This window comes from Cinclus cinclus, chromosome 4, assembly GCF_963662255.1.
Source record: "Cinclus cinclus chromosome 4, bCinCin1.1, whole genome shotgun sequence".
Lineage (NCBI taxonomy): Eukaryota > Metazoa > Chordata > Aves > Passeriformes > Cinclidae > Cinclus > Cinclus cinclus.
The window spans coordinates 34,727,611-34,741,451 of record NC_085049.1 but is presented as its reverse complement, the minus strand read 5'-3'; the positions used below and the strand labels follow the sequence as shown (position 1 = coordinate 34,741,451).

Genomic DNA, 13,841 nt, shown 5'->3' with positions numbered 1-13,841 from the left:
TGTCCAAATTGTCCATTTGCAGTTGGTTTATGCTGGTAAGTTTGCAGCTTGAAGTAGTTGTTCAGTGGTAGAAGTAACACCCTGATACAAAGCAGAACTCTGCTACTTTATGTACACTGGTATAATTGATTTTCTTTAGATTTATACATGAGACAAAAACAGTCTACCTGTTACTCTTTTAGAGTAAAGATCAAGACAAAATTTAGCTAAATCTGTCTGGAGCTGCTGAGGACAAGGTTTAAAAATGGTTGTAGTCTCTAGTAGGTTGAAATAGATTAACCCTGAAACAATTTTGCTCCTTTTGTCATCTGACACCTTTAAACACCTTTTTTTTTTTCCCTCCTGAAACTGCTGATTTATCACATCACAAGTTCTCATGCAATTTATTTGCTGTCTTCTGTCAGGACAAGCAGTAGTGTTAGATTCATATATGAGTTACAGTCCCTTGAGCAAGCAAAGAAGTACAACTTGCCACTTTTTCTGACCCTCAGCAAGACTGTTTTGCCCAGAACCTGCAGGGACTGTCACTCAGCTCCTGACAGTCTTGCACACCTAGTCCAGAGAAGACAGGGACAGTACTGGAAGGTTTGGTAGGTGGTTGCAGATATTGCAAGCGTCATTCTTACAATTTGAAGTGGAGAATGAGTGCCTGGCTGATACTGTTTTTGTGTGAATTCATATTTTAGAAGCCTGCAATATTGATTGTACTACAGAAAACACTTCTTCCATCTATTAGAAAAGATGGCAGTTTACTGCAACAGGTTATGGATCTGGTCCAAGTTATTCATTATCTTTTCATGGAGTTTTGTTCTCAGCTGCAAATCATCTTAGGTTAGCACTTTATGTTTGTTGAAACAATACATCGTTGAGATTCATCACCAACCTCTAGTTTATAAAATGACAAGTTTACTATATCAATAGTATTTTTCTTTCATTCTACAGTTAATACTGATTGTGATTGGCGCTATAACAGTAGTCTCAATATTAGAACCCTACATCTTCCTGGCATCAGTGCCTGTGATAGCAGCCTTTATTCTGTTAAGGGCATACTTCCTCCACACTTCTCAGCAGCTGAAACAACTGGAATCTGAAGGTAGGAGCAGCAAAATTGGTAGACTTTTAAATCCACAAAAAATCAATTGAGAAGTGATTCACCCTTTCTCCTCTTTTTGCTTCTTCTCTTGCAAGATGACTTTGGGAGCAGAGCACATATCTCCTTAAAGCCAGGGCTATTACTGATCCAGCCAATACTGAATGCTCTGCTGCCAAAGAGCAATTAAAAAGGCCTTTTTAAAAATGGGCTTTATCACCACTGCAGCTGAAAACAAAGTCTTGACATAGAGTTTTCTTGAGAGTAAATGTAACTTGAAAAATTGTGGTCAGACTTGGTATGTACCCTTTGAGTTTGTTTCTTTGTATGAAAAATTCTCAATGGATGTATCTTGATCGCAAAGAGCTAATATTTCTGAATAAGTGATTTGATTAAATTCCCTTCCTCTCCCCCCCTTATGAGACTAAAATATTCCAAATAAAACTGAAAACCTCATTCAGAAGTGTGAATTTGCAGACCATGCACAAACTGGCAGATCTTAAGCAAATCAGTCCTGCAACTTAAACAGTGGTGATCCTCTTCTCTTTTACATGAGTGTAATTCTGGAGTTCCTCAGACCTAAATTTAAATTTCTTTGATGTTCACAGGGATCCAGCACTGGCTCACCACTTTTTTATGTAATGCAAGATCTGCTTAAAATTACCATGCCAGTGCAGTTGAATCTGGAGCATTAAAGTATTCTGTCTATGCTAAGAAAGCTTCATATAATGGAGTTATCAAAATTGCAGGAATTAATTTTGGCTGGGGAGGAGCAGTCTTTGTTTTGTGGCATCCTACAGAAGGCCAGGAGCTTTCCCAAGTAGATATGAGACAAATAGTCATGTGCTAACTACGAAGAATTATTGTGATCCCTTCCTGTCACTACACTGGATGCAATTTCAACCCGTTCTTGCAAAGACTGTTGCTGTAAATCCTTTGTTAGGATTACAGCAGTCATGTAGTTTGGACAACATCTGTGAATTCCACACTGGCAGTAGTTAATGCTGCTGTGAGGTGGGGGGTATTTGCATTATACCGAAGGCATTTGTTCATGCATGTTCATGTTGTTCTAATTTAAACACTTTACAGCTCGGAGTCCAATTTTCACCCATCTTGTTACAAGCTTAAAGGGGCTGTGGACACTGAGAGCTTTTGGGCGGCAGCCGTATTTTGAGACCTTATTTCACAAAGCTCTGAACCTGCACACTGCAAACTGGTTCCTCTACCTGTCAACACTGCGATGGTTCCAGATGAGGATAGAAATTATTTTTGTTGTCTTTTTTGTTGCTGTGGTATTTATCTCTATCCTAACTACAGGTATGGTAACTTTACCCAAAAACTGAAATGGAAGTCTGCTGCTTCTTTTCAACAGCTCAGCTTTAGAAAATTCAGAGCAAAATAAACTATTGTGGAATTTGACATTGATTTAAATATGTCATAATAGTGAACACAATTTAATTAAAATAGAAATAACACCATTATTACCTGCAGTCTAATATTGTAAAGGACTCATTTAAGGGATTAATCTGAAAATAATAACTGAAGGGACAAAACTTTCATTTCCTTTATAGTAATTGCTGTAAAATGTATCTCATGAGTTTGAAACCACGTTACTGTTCCAAGAAGATTGGATGATGATCACAGCTGTATAACTCAAAGCTTTTTAGTAAATAGAAGTTAATGTTCCTCTCACTTGCAAATGGCTAAGACATGGAAACTTTTAATAATCTTTTAAGTCTACACCATTAGGAGAAACTGTCATCCAGTTCTTTAATTCCCACCCCATGGACCCATTTTTCTATGTGAAGTTTTGCAAATTCTATTCAAAATCTCCTGAAAAATGACTCCACTCCTAGTAAACACAGTATATGAATGGGAATCACACTGTATCTTACCTGTGTTTGAAGTGGTGCCCGTGACTTGCCAGGTGTAGCCAGCCTCAAACAAGCAAAAATTAGGAGTATGATGTCCCAAAAATGTTAATAGTTCATTTCTGTGGAAAAATTCAGCTAGAGATTATTTCCAATACAGTTTTTTATTCACTATGCTTTTTTTATGTTTGGACATGGTTCTACTTCTCCGAGTTTTACACTGAACTTTGTATGCAGGATCTGTATGCCATTTCAGTACTATGATCACTGAGCAACAAGAGTTTGATGATTTTATGGAGGAGGTTTTAAAATCCAACAATATTCAAATTTCTTTCAGCCGTACTTCAGTGTTGAAAAGGAATTGTATGAGAGCTTGCAATTTATCAAATATTGTATAGTTTATGAAATGTTATCCTCTATTTCTTATAGAAGGAGCTCTATCTCTCCTTACAAAAGGAGACACCACACAAATACTTCTGTATGAAAATAGGCATTTACAGTACTTCTGTTACTAAGGAGACTTCTAGTTCCCCTACCATTCACGGGAAAAATGCTCCCTGCTGTCCTCATTTCTCATTTTGTGTCCTTAGTAGTTTGGAGCTTTTAGGAAAATAATTTCTTGTGTTAGTTGTCCTGGATGTTTTACTTGGGAAAAGGAGTTAGAAACGCTTTAAAAAAATATTAAAATTTTTCATCTTGCCACCATTATAAACTTTACTGTTATAAATAATAGGCCCTTTGAGCAACACTGAATTCCCTTTCTTAATCTGTCAGTTTTCATGAGAAATATTTTGCTTTTATTACTTACTTTTATAATTACTTATATAAGAAGATGTCTATAAGAAAAACAGGTGGAGGTTTATTGAAGAAAACTATATAAGGAATGGAGAAATCATAGAAAGGCATTTGGCCTAAATTCTCAATTAAAATAAACAATGTGGTGGATTAAATGCTTACATTGTATTGTATGAAGTCATAAAGGAAAATCCCTGGGAAATCCCATGCTTGTTACAGCCAACAACTAGATCTAAAAAATTTGCATCTGCATGTTTGTGAAACACTAAGAAGAATGTCCTCTGTCAAAGAAATGAAAATGTAAGCCATTTTGAATTTTTAAGTTATTAGCTGTCTGTGGCATTTTAGTTAGATAAGAGTAATTTCACACATTCATGTGTGTTGGAAAAAGGAAAGTCAAATCAAGGTTGCAGAGACCTGATTTTGTTTACAGCTTTAGTACCAAGATTTAATTTTCTTCTTTTGACAAGCAAGATTAGGTTTTTTAGTGAATTCAGTGCCAAAGCCAGGTGTTTAAATATAATTTATCTCTTAGCCCTCTTTAGGATTAACAAATACATGTTTTCTTCATGAAATAAAAGAAGAGAGAGTATGAATATGCATTTTAAAACATACATGCTAATTTTCTATTTTATAATGTCTTTTTATTTGCATAGAAATTGAACCTGTTTTTCTCTCCACAGGTGATGGACTTGGTACTACTGGAATTATTCTTACTTTAGCTATGAACATCATGGGAACCTTGCAGTGGGCAGTTAACTCAAGCATAGATGTTGATAGTTTGGTAAGCAAAAAATGCACCGTGCTGTGCTTTCTTTTGAGAAATTGCCTTGTTTTGTTGATTATGGTTGTGCAGTAATTATCTTCAGAGTTGAATATTATGCAGATGTGTCTGAAAAGTTTCCTTCATACCTTTTATAGTAAACTGGCTTTGGAATGGCACAAACTGAGTTTTTCCATGATCAGAAATCATTAAGAACCTCAGAACAAGGAATTAACCACTTACAGCATCTAGTCTCTTGTTTGCACATGTGGCTGCTGATAGTAAGGAAGATGATGGCCATTCAGCAGTGTTTCCTACCCACCAAACATTTTATGCTAGCTCCTTCTTTGCTTTGTTATGAACAGCCTGTCTTGAAGGGCAAGCATTTTGTGAAAGGGGTTCATTGCTGTAACTGCAAGACCTGCTGAACAGTAGTTACATGACTAAAAATGAAGAAAAATGTCATGTTGGTAAATCACGGAATTGTCAGGGTATGGAGGGACCTCAGGAGATCATTTAGTCCAACTCCCCTGCTAAGGCAGGGTCACCTAGAGCAGGTGACACAGGAACTCCCCACAGGTGGGGTTTGAATGTCTCCAGAGAGACTCTATGACCTCCCTGGGCAGCCTGTTCAATGTTTTGTCATCCTCAACATGAAAAAGTTCTTCCTTAGGTTGAGGTGAAACGCTTTGTGTTTTAGTTCATTGCCATTGCTCCTCGTTCTGTCTCTGGGCACCGCTGAGAAGAGCCCGGCACCATCCAAGTGCCACCCGCCTTTGAGGTACCTGTGTGCACTAACGGGACCCCGTCAGTGCTCTCCGGACTAAACCGCCCCAGCTGCTGCAGTCTCTCCTCATCAGAGAGATGCTCCAGACCCCAAATGACCTTTGTGCCCCCCCGCTGGACCTCCCCAGTAGCTCTTTGTCTCTCTTGTACTGATGAGCCCAGAACTGAACACAGCGCTCCAGATGTCGCCTCACTGGGGCCGAGTAGAGGGGCAGGATCACTTCCCCTGACCTGCTGGCCATATTCTTCCCCGTGCACCCCAGGTTACCACTGGCCCTCCTGGCCTCAAGGGCACACTTCCAGCTCATAGTCAATTTGTTATCCACCAAGACTCCCAGGTCCTTCTCTGCAAAGCTGCTCCCTAGTAGGTCAATCCCCCAAAACCACAACAGCAACAACCATGTTCATTCACTTGGCTCCCATTTGTAAACTCCATGCCCTGTAAGGCAGAACATGATAACTTTAAGTATAAAAATCTGTATACAAACCATGTGTGCACATTACACAGCTTAATACAAACTGAAGGTGTTTCACAAGAGCAACAGGAAGTCTTACTATAGGATTCAGAGGTTGCTGGATACAATAGTGTTTCAATTAAGAAGAACTTCGCCTTTTAAAATGTAGTCATGTTAAAATGTGACCTATTAGTAGCAATAAGAAAGCAACTCCCTTTCCCTTGGAAAGGGAGTCTCAAGTTGCTCTAGACATTTCTGAGTACTTTATTCTGTATTAAGAGTAAGGACACTGCTGGAGCACTGGTTATGTTATGGTTTGTGTTATACTGTATTATTGATAGCCTTCTAAGGCCCATCAAGTTATAGGTGGATCCTCTGGACATCTTTTACCAGTGGATAACTGCCCACCCTCATAACATGAACTTTTAGGCATCCCAGATGAGAAGCTAATCGATTTTGCTGGCAGGATGGTTTTCTTGACATTCAAAAGCTATTGCTGTGCACAAGCAGATAAAAATAGCTTAATGGTGCCAAAATAATAAAACTGCTTCACTGGGTGATACAAATGTATTAATTCCTACTCTATAGTCTCTGCATTTAGCACTTCCCTCTTGAAAGTATTTTACAATTATTTGGCTAAAGATGTTTTGCAAAGGGTTGCCTGACTTAGTAGTCTATTTAGTTATACTCTATTTTTCTCTCTAGAGATAGTTTGAAGCTCCCCACAGAACCAGATTGACTAGAATTGACACATCTCCGCATGTCTCCAGTTACAGATATGCACACACCGCTCTAGTTGACATCATTCTTGCCCTTCCTTCCTTGAGAGCTATGATATCTGTGTTTACAAGGCTGCAGACAAGAATGCCTGAGTGAATAGCACATTTATAGGTAACAGTCTTTGGCTGTCATATAAGCTGGAGTTTTCTGCAAGTAGTTGAAAGCAATGTCCAAAGGAGTAGCTGGCCAAACAGATGGGAAGGTGGCAAATTTGACTTTATTCCACACAATCTCCTCCTTGATCTTTTCAGGACAGTGATACGCAGATTGAAGAAATCTGAGTTCTTAGATTGGTTTTTATTTCTACATACACAGATAGGGTCTTTGAAGCAATTTTTGTTGAACAGGTTTGGCTTTAACTAAAAAAACCCTATTGTATCTTAATACCCCATAATGGTTTAATGGTTTTGGCATTTCATTCTCTACAGCCCTGATACTTTGTCTGTTCTACCTTTATTTAAAAACAACCCCACCCGGCCCCTCAAACCCCCTTCCAAACATATGTGGTCACTCTGACAGCTATCTGTTTTTCATTTAAAGCTATGAATAAGGCTAGATTTATTGTTTCACTTTGATAATTTCTGCTAATTTTCCAGTCTTTCCTTATCCTTCTAGGATAGCAGTGTTTTGATTTTTTTTTCCTTCATAAGGAAATAGAAAATAATTTTTTCAGTAAGTGCTGCTTTCACAGATAAGCATTAGCTAGTTCCAGTGGACTATTTTAATGGTTTCTAACCTCTTCTTTCACTGATGTATATCCTGCAGTAGCAGTGCTTTAACAGTGAGGGACAGTTCCTTTTATCAGGGAAAGAGAAAATGCTGTGCTTTTACTGATGACAAGATTGCTTATATAAGGAGATATAAAAAGAATCCCCCAAAGAGATATTAAAACCCAACTTGCTAAACATCACAGTGCCATTCCCTGTATGTCAGGGATGCTAAAAAATTAAAGTAATACTGGGTGGAGAAACGGGCCAAATTTAAAAGTATAGCTTTTAAATTGTGAAATTTAACAGTGAAAAATAATGGTGCTTTTACAGATGATTTTTTATGCTTTTATATTCCAATATGATTTCTCCTTTAACTTGTTCAATTGACTTTTTTTTTAATCTAGGACATGATCTTAATTTGGTTTTTACTACTGTTGGCAGAAAAACTGAGAACACTTTTAATTTCCAAAGTTTAAGTTTAAATAGAGTAAATTCTTGACAGTAAAATCTTCATCAGAACGGCAGTCCTCAAAGTGAGGCTTTGGTCTCCTGGAAGGAACATAATGAAGAAAAAATCTTTAGAACATTCTCTTTTCTGTTTGCCTGCACAACAGTGGGAAAAAGAGAAAAAGTTCAGTAAAAGTTTTAAATGAACGAAGTATTTCATTTTTGCAGTTCACAAGGGAGGTATACATCCTATAAGTGCACCCAGTATGTAACAGCAGATGATGTGGATTGTTGGTGAAGCCATATGTTCTGCCTATAGAACAGTTTTAGCAGTGACTTAATGCATGGGATTTTTTACAACGTGAACCAATGGACCAAAATCCCACAGGATCTCCCAGTTGCACAGTGCACTTTCCAAGCAGTGTGTTTGTGAGGAGGTGATGTCTGGCAACACAGCCATTGAACACTGTGTGTGCCTGGTCTGAAGGGAGTGACTGCTGTCTTTTTAGTAGAAGATAACACAGAACCTGATTAAATTAACTCTATTAGCTTACTTGTAAAAGAATTACTTCTTCCACCTTCTGGAAATATGAGTTATATAATTATGTTATGAATTCTCCCTAAAGTTAAGAAGAGTTTAAGTGATATTAATGAGAAAATAAATGAAAGAATTTGCAGTGCTATTAAAATCTCAGCAAAACACAATTAGGCAAGGCTAAAAATAGTGTACTATGCTATAGACTTAGGAATGAAAATAGTAAATATACTCCTTTATTCAAAAGCACTAGTTAAAGAAAATGAATATAGCTGGCAGAGTACTGAAGGGAATAATGGATAAGAAACTTGCTGTCGCCTATCCTATACCTGTCATTATGAATGACAGAACATTTGTCTCTGTGAAAGGAAGAATGGATATTTTTATAAAATGTTCCTGACATGCTACATTCTGCCCAGGTTTAAATCATAGTTCAAGCTATAGAACAAGGAATTCAGAATTTATTTTAAAATTATTAAACTCCCTAAAATATCTGCATACATAACTGATAATTCTGTTGGGGGAGCTAAGACACTGGGATGAAATTTTCTTTTGTATGGGAAGGCTCTTCACCCAGCTGGCTTCACAGCAGACGTTAGTGTGTAGTGGGATGACCTCTTAGGCAGTTATGGGGAACCTCTGCCTGTACAAACATTCACAGCTCTTGATGAAGCCAAGAAAGACCTTCATTTCTAAATTGGCTATATTTCTACAAAGCTAAGATTTCTGAAAACAAAGGTACCATCAAACACCAATGAAAATAACGGCATGGTGCTTATTGTGGGATTTACTAATGACAGTCAGACGGGGAGAAAATTATCAGCCTGACCTGAGGTCTTCCTGTTTTTATCACCAAAAAGAGCTGGCATATATATATGTGAACTTGATGACCATGCTTTTTTTCATCTTGCACAGGGGTTGAGATGGAAATAAGAATTGATAGGCTTGTGTGTTATCATGCTTTTTAGAACATCTGTCACAAATGTGTTTCAAGATGCTGAAATACAAGCTATGATCCCAGTACTTCCTTGTGTTTGCTTCTACACAGAAAATCTACCTAACAGTATTTCAATTTGGATTGAACAGAAAAATGGAATTGTACCTAATACGTCAAAGAAGCACTTTTCAAAAAGAGTATAAAAGCAGTAAAACAAAGATATACAAAGAGTTTTCCACGATACCATTAAACAGAAATATATTTCTGAGAACACAGATTAGAGAATATATGTTATTTACAAAAACAAGTTTTTGTAAAAGAAGGAATCTAATTAATTAATTAGTTGGACTGGTGCAGTTAGGTACCTGAATGTAAAGGGAAGTCATGTCTTCTTCAAGTAAGGAGCTAAAACTTGTTTCCTGAACAGGAGAAAAATAGGACATTTTGAAGACTCTAGGACTGCCAGCATGTACAACATTCTCTTACAGTACATTAGGAATTACAGCCTCTACAGAATGGATTTTAATGTTAACCTAAAAAAGCTACGTGTTGGAGGTCAAGAAGCAGACAAAGAGAAACTTGACAAAGGTAGTGGAGTCACCATCCCTGGATGTGCTTAAAACAAGACTGGATGTGGAACTTGGTGGCATGGTTTAGTTGAGGTGTTAGGGCATGGGTTGTACTTGATGATCTTGAAGGCCTCTTCCAACCCAGTGATTCTGTGAAAATCAGAGTTTGGGCTTGCAAATGGCTCAAAAGCTGGATAAATACTTGATCTTAATTTTCACTAAAAAGGCAGTGTTTAATCTGTGGGCTTAAAAGTGGAACAGAAGGTAGAAATGGGATTTATAATATCTGAGGAGGGAATTATACGCAAACCAGATAAAATCCTGATCTCCTTAAATTGTACAATTTGTGGAGGGACACACACTGGGGACAACCTGCGAGTCAGTCCATCTAATTCCAGCAGAATCTTCAGCTAGAGGTGATTTGGTTCTGCAGCTGGACATTTCACTTAAATATTTGAAACCAGACTGGAACAATGCGATCCATACCAGGTAGAGCAGACCTCACATCCAAATATTCAGGAAGAACTGGCTGAGAAGCTGGAAATCTTATAACAGCCACTTCAAATAAATAAAACAAGCTGGCAGTGGTGGTGGCATGTGATAAAATAACAACTGTCAATTTTTTGTTGAGGAGAAATGAGAAGTCATTGATAGCACCATCAGTTTGTTAGCATGATAGCAGCAGTCTTTAGAAGTCTTTATTTTTAAGAATTAATTAAAAATGTGATGCTTATAGATTGGAGTCACTTAGGTTTGCTGACATTAGGGCTGCATCCCACTGCCCTCATAAATATGTCTGAAGATTTATTTTCCAGAAAAAAGTAATGTAATAGATCTCATTTGCCTTCAGGAAAGCATTGACTGTGACTCTGTTTCAGGAATTATATAAATGAAGGATATCAGGATTATTACAAGAACTGTGAACTAGTTAATGAGTTGGTCAGAAAAGAAATGTCATTAAGCTGTAAGTATTAACCTGCAGGGAGCCTACTTAACAAAGATTAGATTGCTGACTGAGCTAATTTTAATCTTTTTTAAATGCTCTCAACAAAATAAAACAATGTGTTGAAGAAATCCGTCAATGGCACAGAGCTGAAAGGCAGTGTTGGCATAAAGGATCCTGGGAGTTTAGATGTATTAGGTGACCTCAAATGGCAGATATTAAATAGATTCTAGTAACAAAAATGCAAGGCTTGGATTTAGGGACTGCTAAGAATAACCTCAGTTGTAAGTGAGGATCTTGGTTAGAAATTACTAAAATGGAGGAAATCTTGGCTAACCACTCCTCAGTCAAAGGCTGACTATAAGATGTGACTGTGAAGAAAACAGTGTACGATGCTAGGATGTGTTAATGCAGATATTCCTCATACAGAAAGGGAAGTAGCAATACATTTGTATAATACCCTGGTAAAACATAATCCAAAATGCTGTGTACATTTTGGTTAGACAGGAAAGCTTGATTTGAAATGGGGAGTTTGGAGAAGGAGCACATATATTTAGAAAGCAGTTTAAACCTGGATTTTCTTTAGTCCTGGAGAACAAAGGGTGATTGGATCTAAGGTGTCCCTCCATAAATGAATGGGGAAAGCAGATAGTAAAAGGAGCTCTTTAGACTTTAAAATCAATAAAGTTATAACAGCATAAAGTAAAAAATATACTTTCTGACCACCTGAGCAGCAAAGTTGTAGTGAAGGAGATTAATTATTTATTGACCCTTGACCCATTTAATAAAAATAAGTTTAAGAGGATCCTTTCTAGTCCTGTGTTCCTTTGAAAATGCACCAAGACAGCAGACTAGCAACTTCTGTCTGAAGCTCATGAACTACAAGACTTTATTATTCCAGATACAAAATTTATTATCATGGAGCTTCCTACTAATTTTTTTAAACTATAGTTTCTCATGAATGTTGAAATGTTACTGTTTAATGATTGTTCCTTTTTTACTTAATGCTATTGTTTTGCATTTTTCAAATCCCATGCAGTCTACTGATCTTTGGAGATCAGCCATAATTCAAAGAACTTCAGGTTTTGGGCAACCCCATACCTTCCTGAAGGAATGTGTTTAAGTGACCCGTGTTGTTTTTACAATTACACTTTGTTTTCCTAGACATAAGTCATCACTTTTCAAAATACAATTGTTAAGGTAGAACGAGTTACTATGTCCATTTAAAAAGGAAGCAAGAGGAATCATGTTGGACCAATGTCAGTACTGCAACTGTAATGGAATCTAGAGCTCTAGATGAGAAGTATCCTACCTTTGGAGATTATATCATAGTGTAGGTGTCTTGGTTTAAAATGGTGGACACTTTGAAATGAGTTACCTCCCCTTGGTTTTGACTGATATCTTTCCACCAATAAGGAAAGAATTAGGACATTTAATTGAAAAAAACAACAGTTTACTAACAAGTGAAACAGCAACAGGCAGAAAAATCCTCCAGTAATTAATCACCAGATACAAGACTGCTAAATCTCAGGAACCACACAGAAACAGAGAGGTCCCCAATATTGCAGAGTACCTCCCACTCCCAAGAGGGCAGCCCCGCTGCTGGCTGAGAGCAGGGAGACGAAGGGAAAGTGGCACCTTTGCTATCTTTACTCCAAGATAGCACCCCCAGGTGACCACGCAGTCCAGGAGACAAAGGGGGAAATGATCTCCCGGGAGGGTGGGAGCCATTCCAGCGGCTGATGAGAACTGTCCGTGCGGGCGGGCTCAGCAACACCGCCTGCCCTGCCCTGCCCTGCCCTGCCCTGCCCTGCCCTGCCCTGCCCTGCCCTGCCCTGCCCTGCCCTGCCCTGCCCTGCCCCTGCTCCTGCCCTGCTGCCTTTCTCTGCCCTACTTCTGCCCTGCTCCTGCTCTGCTGCCTTTCTCTGCCCTACTTCTGCCCTGCTCCTGCCCTTTTCTGCCCCTGCCCTGCCCCTGCCCTTCCCTTCTCTGCCCTGCCCTGCCCCGCCCTGCCCCGCCCTGCCCCTTCCCTTCTCTGCCCCTGCCCTGCCCTGCCCCTTCTCTGCCCTGCCCCTGCCCTGCCCTGCCCCGCCCTGCCCCTTCCCTTCTCTGCCCCTGCCCCTGCCCTGCCCTGCCCCTGCCCTGCCCCGCCCTGCCCCGCCCCTTCCCTTCTCTGCCCTGCCCTGCCCTGCCCCTGCCCCTGCCCTGCCCTGCCCTGCCCCTGCCCCTGCCCCTGCCCCTGCCCTGCCCCTGCCCCGCCCTGCCCCGCCCCTTCCCTTCTCTGCCCTGCCCTGCCCCTGCCCCTGCCCCTGCCCCTGCCCTGCCCTGCCCTGCCCCTGCCCCTGCCCCTGCCCCTGCCCCTGCCCTGCCCTGCCCCTGCCCCTGCCCCTGCCCTGCCCTGCCCTGCCCTGCCCCTGCCCCTGCCCCTGCCCCTGCCCTGCCGCTGCCCGCGGGCTGTGCCAGCGCTGGGGCCGGGGGACCCGGCCCGCCGGACCCGCTCATCCCCGACAGCCTTTGCAAAATCAGTTTCTAATCAGCTTCCAACTGAGAGATGCGGGTTTCCCGAGTTGCTACAGTTGGAAGCGCGCCAGAAATGGAGCCTCTGCCTTTAGAAAAGTTGCCGGGAGCAAGACGGACTCGGCTCGGGTGCCCCGACCTTTCCTAGGGAGCGGCACCTCGCAGCTGCCCCATAATCCCAGCTCCAGTCACACTGGGTCTTAAAGAGATATTAAAAGTTTTGGGTAGAGATAGGTATGGAATACAGTAAAGTTTTGGGTTACTCATGACAGTAGCTTACACAGAAAAAAGACTCACTGTTCTGGCTAGGAAATAGGAACAATGTTATTTCATTTGTTTTGATAATTAAGCATGTATTACAATTAGAATACTGTTTGCTTTGATTTGCAGATGCGGTCTGTGGGACGAATATTTAAATTCATTGACATGCCAACAGAAGAGACAAAGAGCATTATGCCACAGAAGAATAATCAGTTTTCAGATGCTCTTGTAATTGCAAACAGGCATGTGAAGGAAGAGAAAAACTGGCCATCTGGGGGCCAAATGACTGTGAAAGACCTTACAGCCAAGTATGGTGAAGGAGGAGCTGCTATACTAGAAAACATTTCCTTTTCAATAAGTTCAGGGCAAAGGGTAAGACACT

At 40.1% G+C, this 13,841-nt stretch overlaps 1 protein-coding gene across 1 annotated transcript in view; it reads left to right on the top strand.

Annotated features, from left to right (window-relative positions):
- Window positions 1-13,841, top strand: part of CFTR (CF transmembrane conductance regulator) — an 83,970-nt gene that overhangs the window by 54,821 nt on the left and 15,308 nt on the right. Inside the window, exons 19-22 of the mRNA XM_062491074.1 lie at window positions 943-1,093; window positions 2,180-2,407; window positions 4,440-4,540; window positions 13,589-13,831. Of these exons, the coding sequence (XP_062347058.1) occupies window positions 943-1,093; window positions 2,180-2,407; window positions 4,440-4,540; window positions 13,589-13,831 (723 nt within the window). The remainder of the gene's footprint in view (window positions 1-942; window positions 1,094-2,179; window positions 2,408-4,439; window positions 4,541-13,588; window positions 13,832-13,841) is intronic.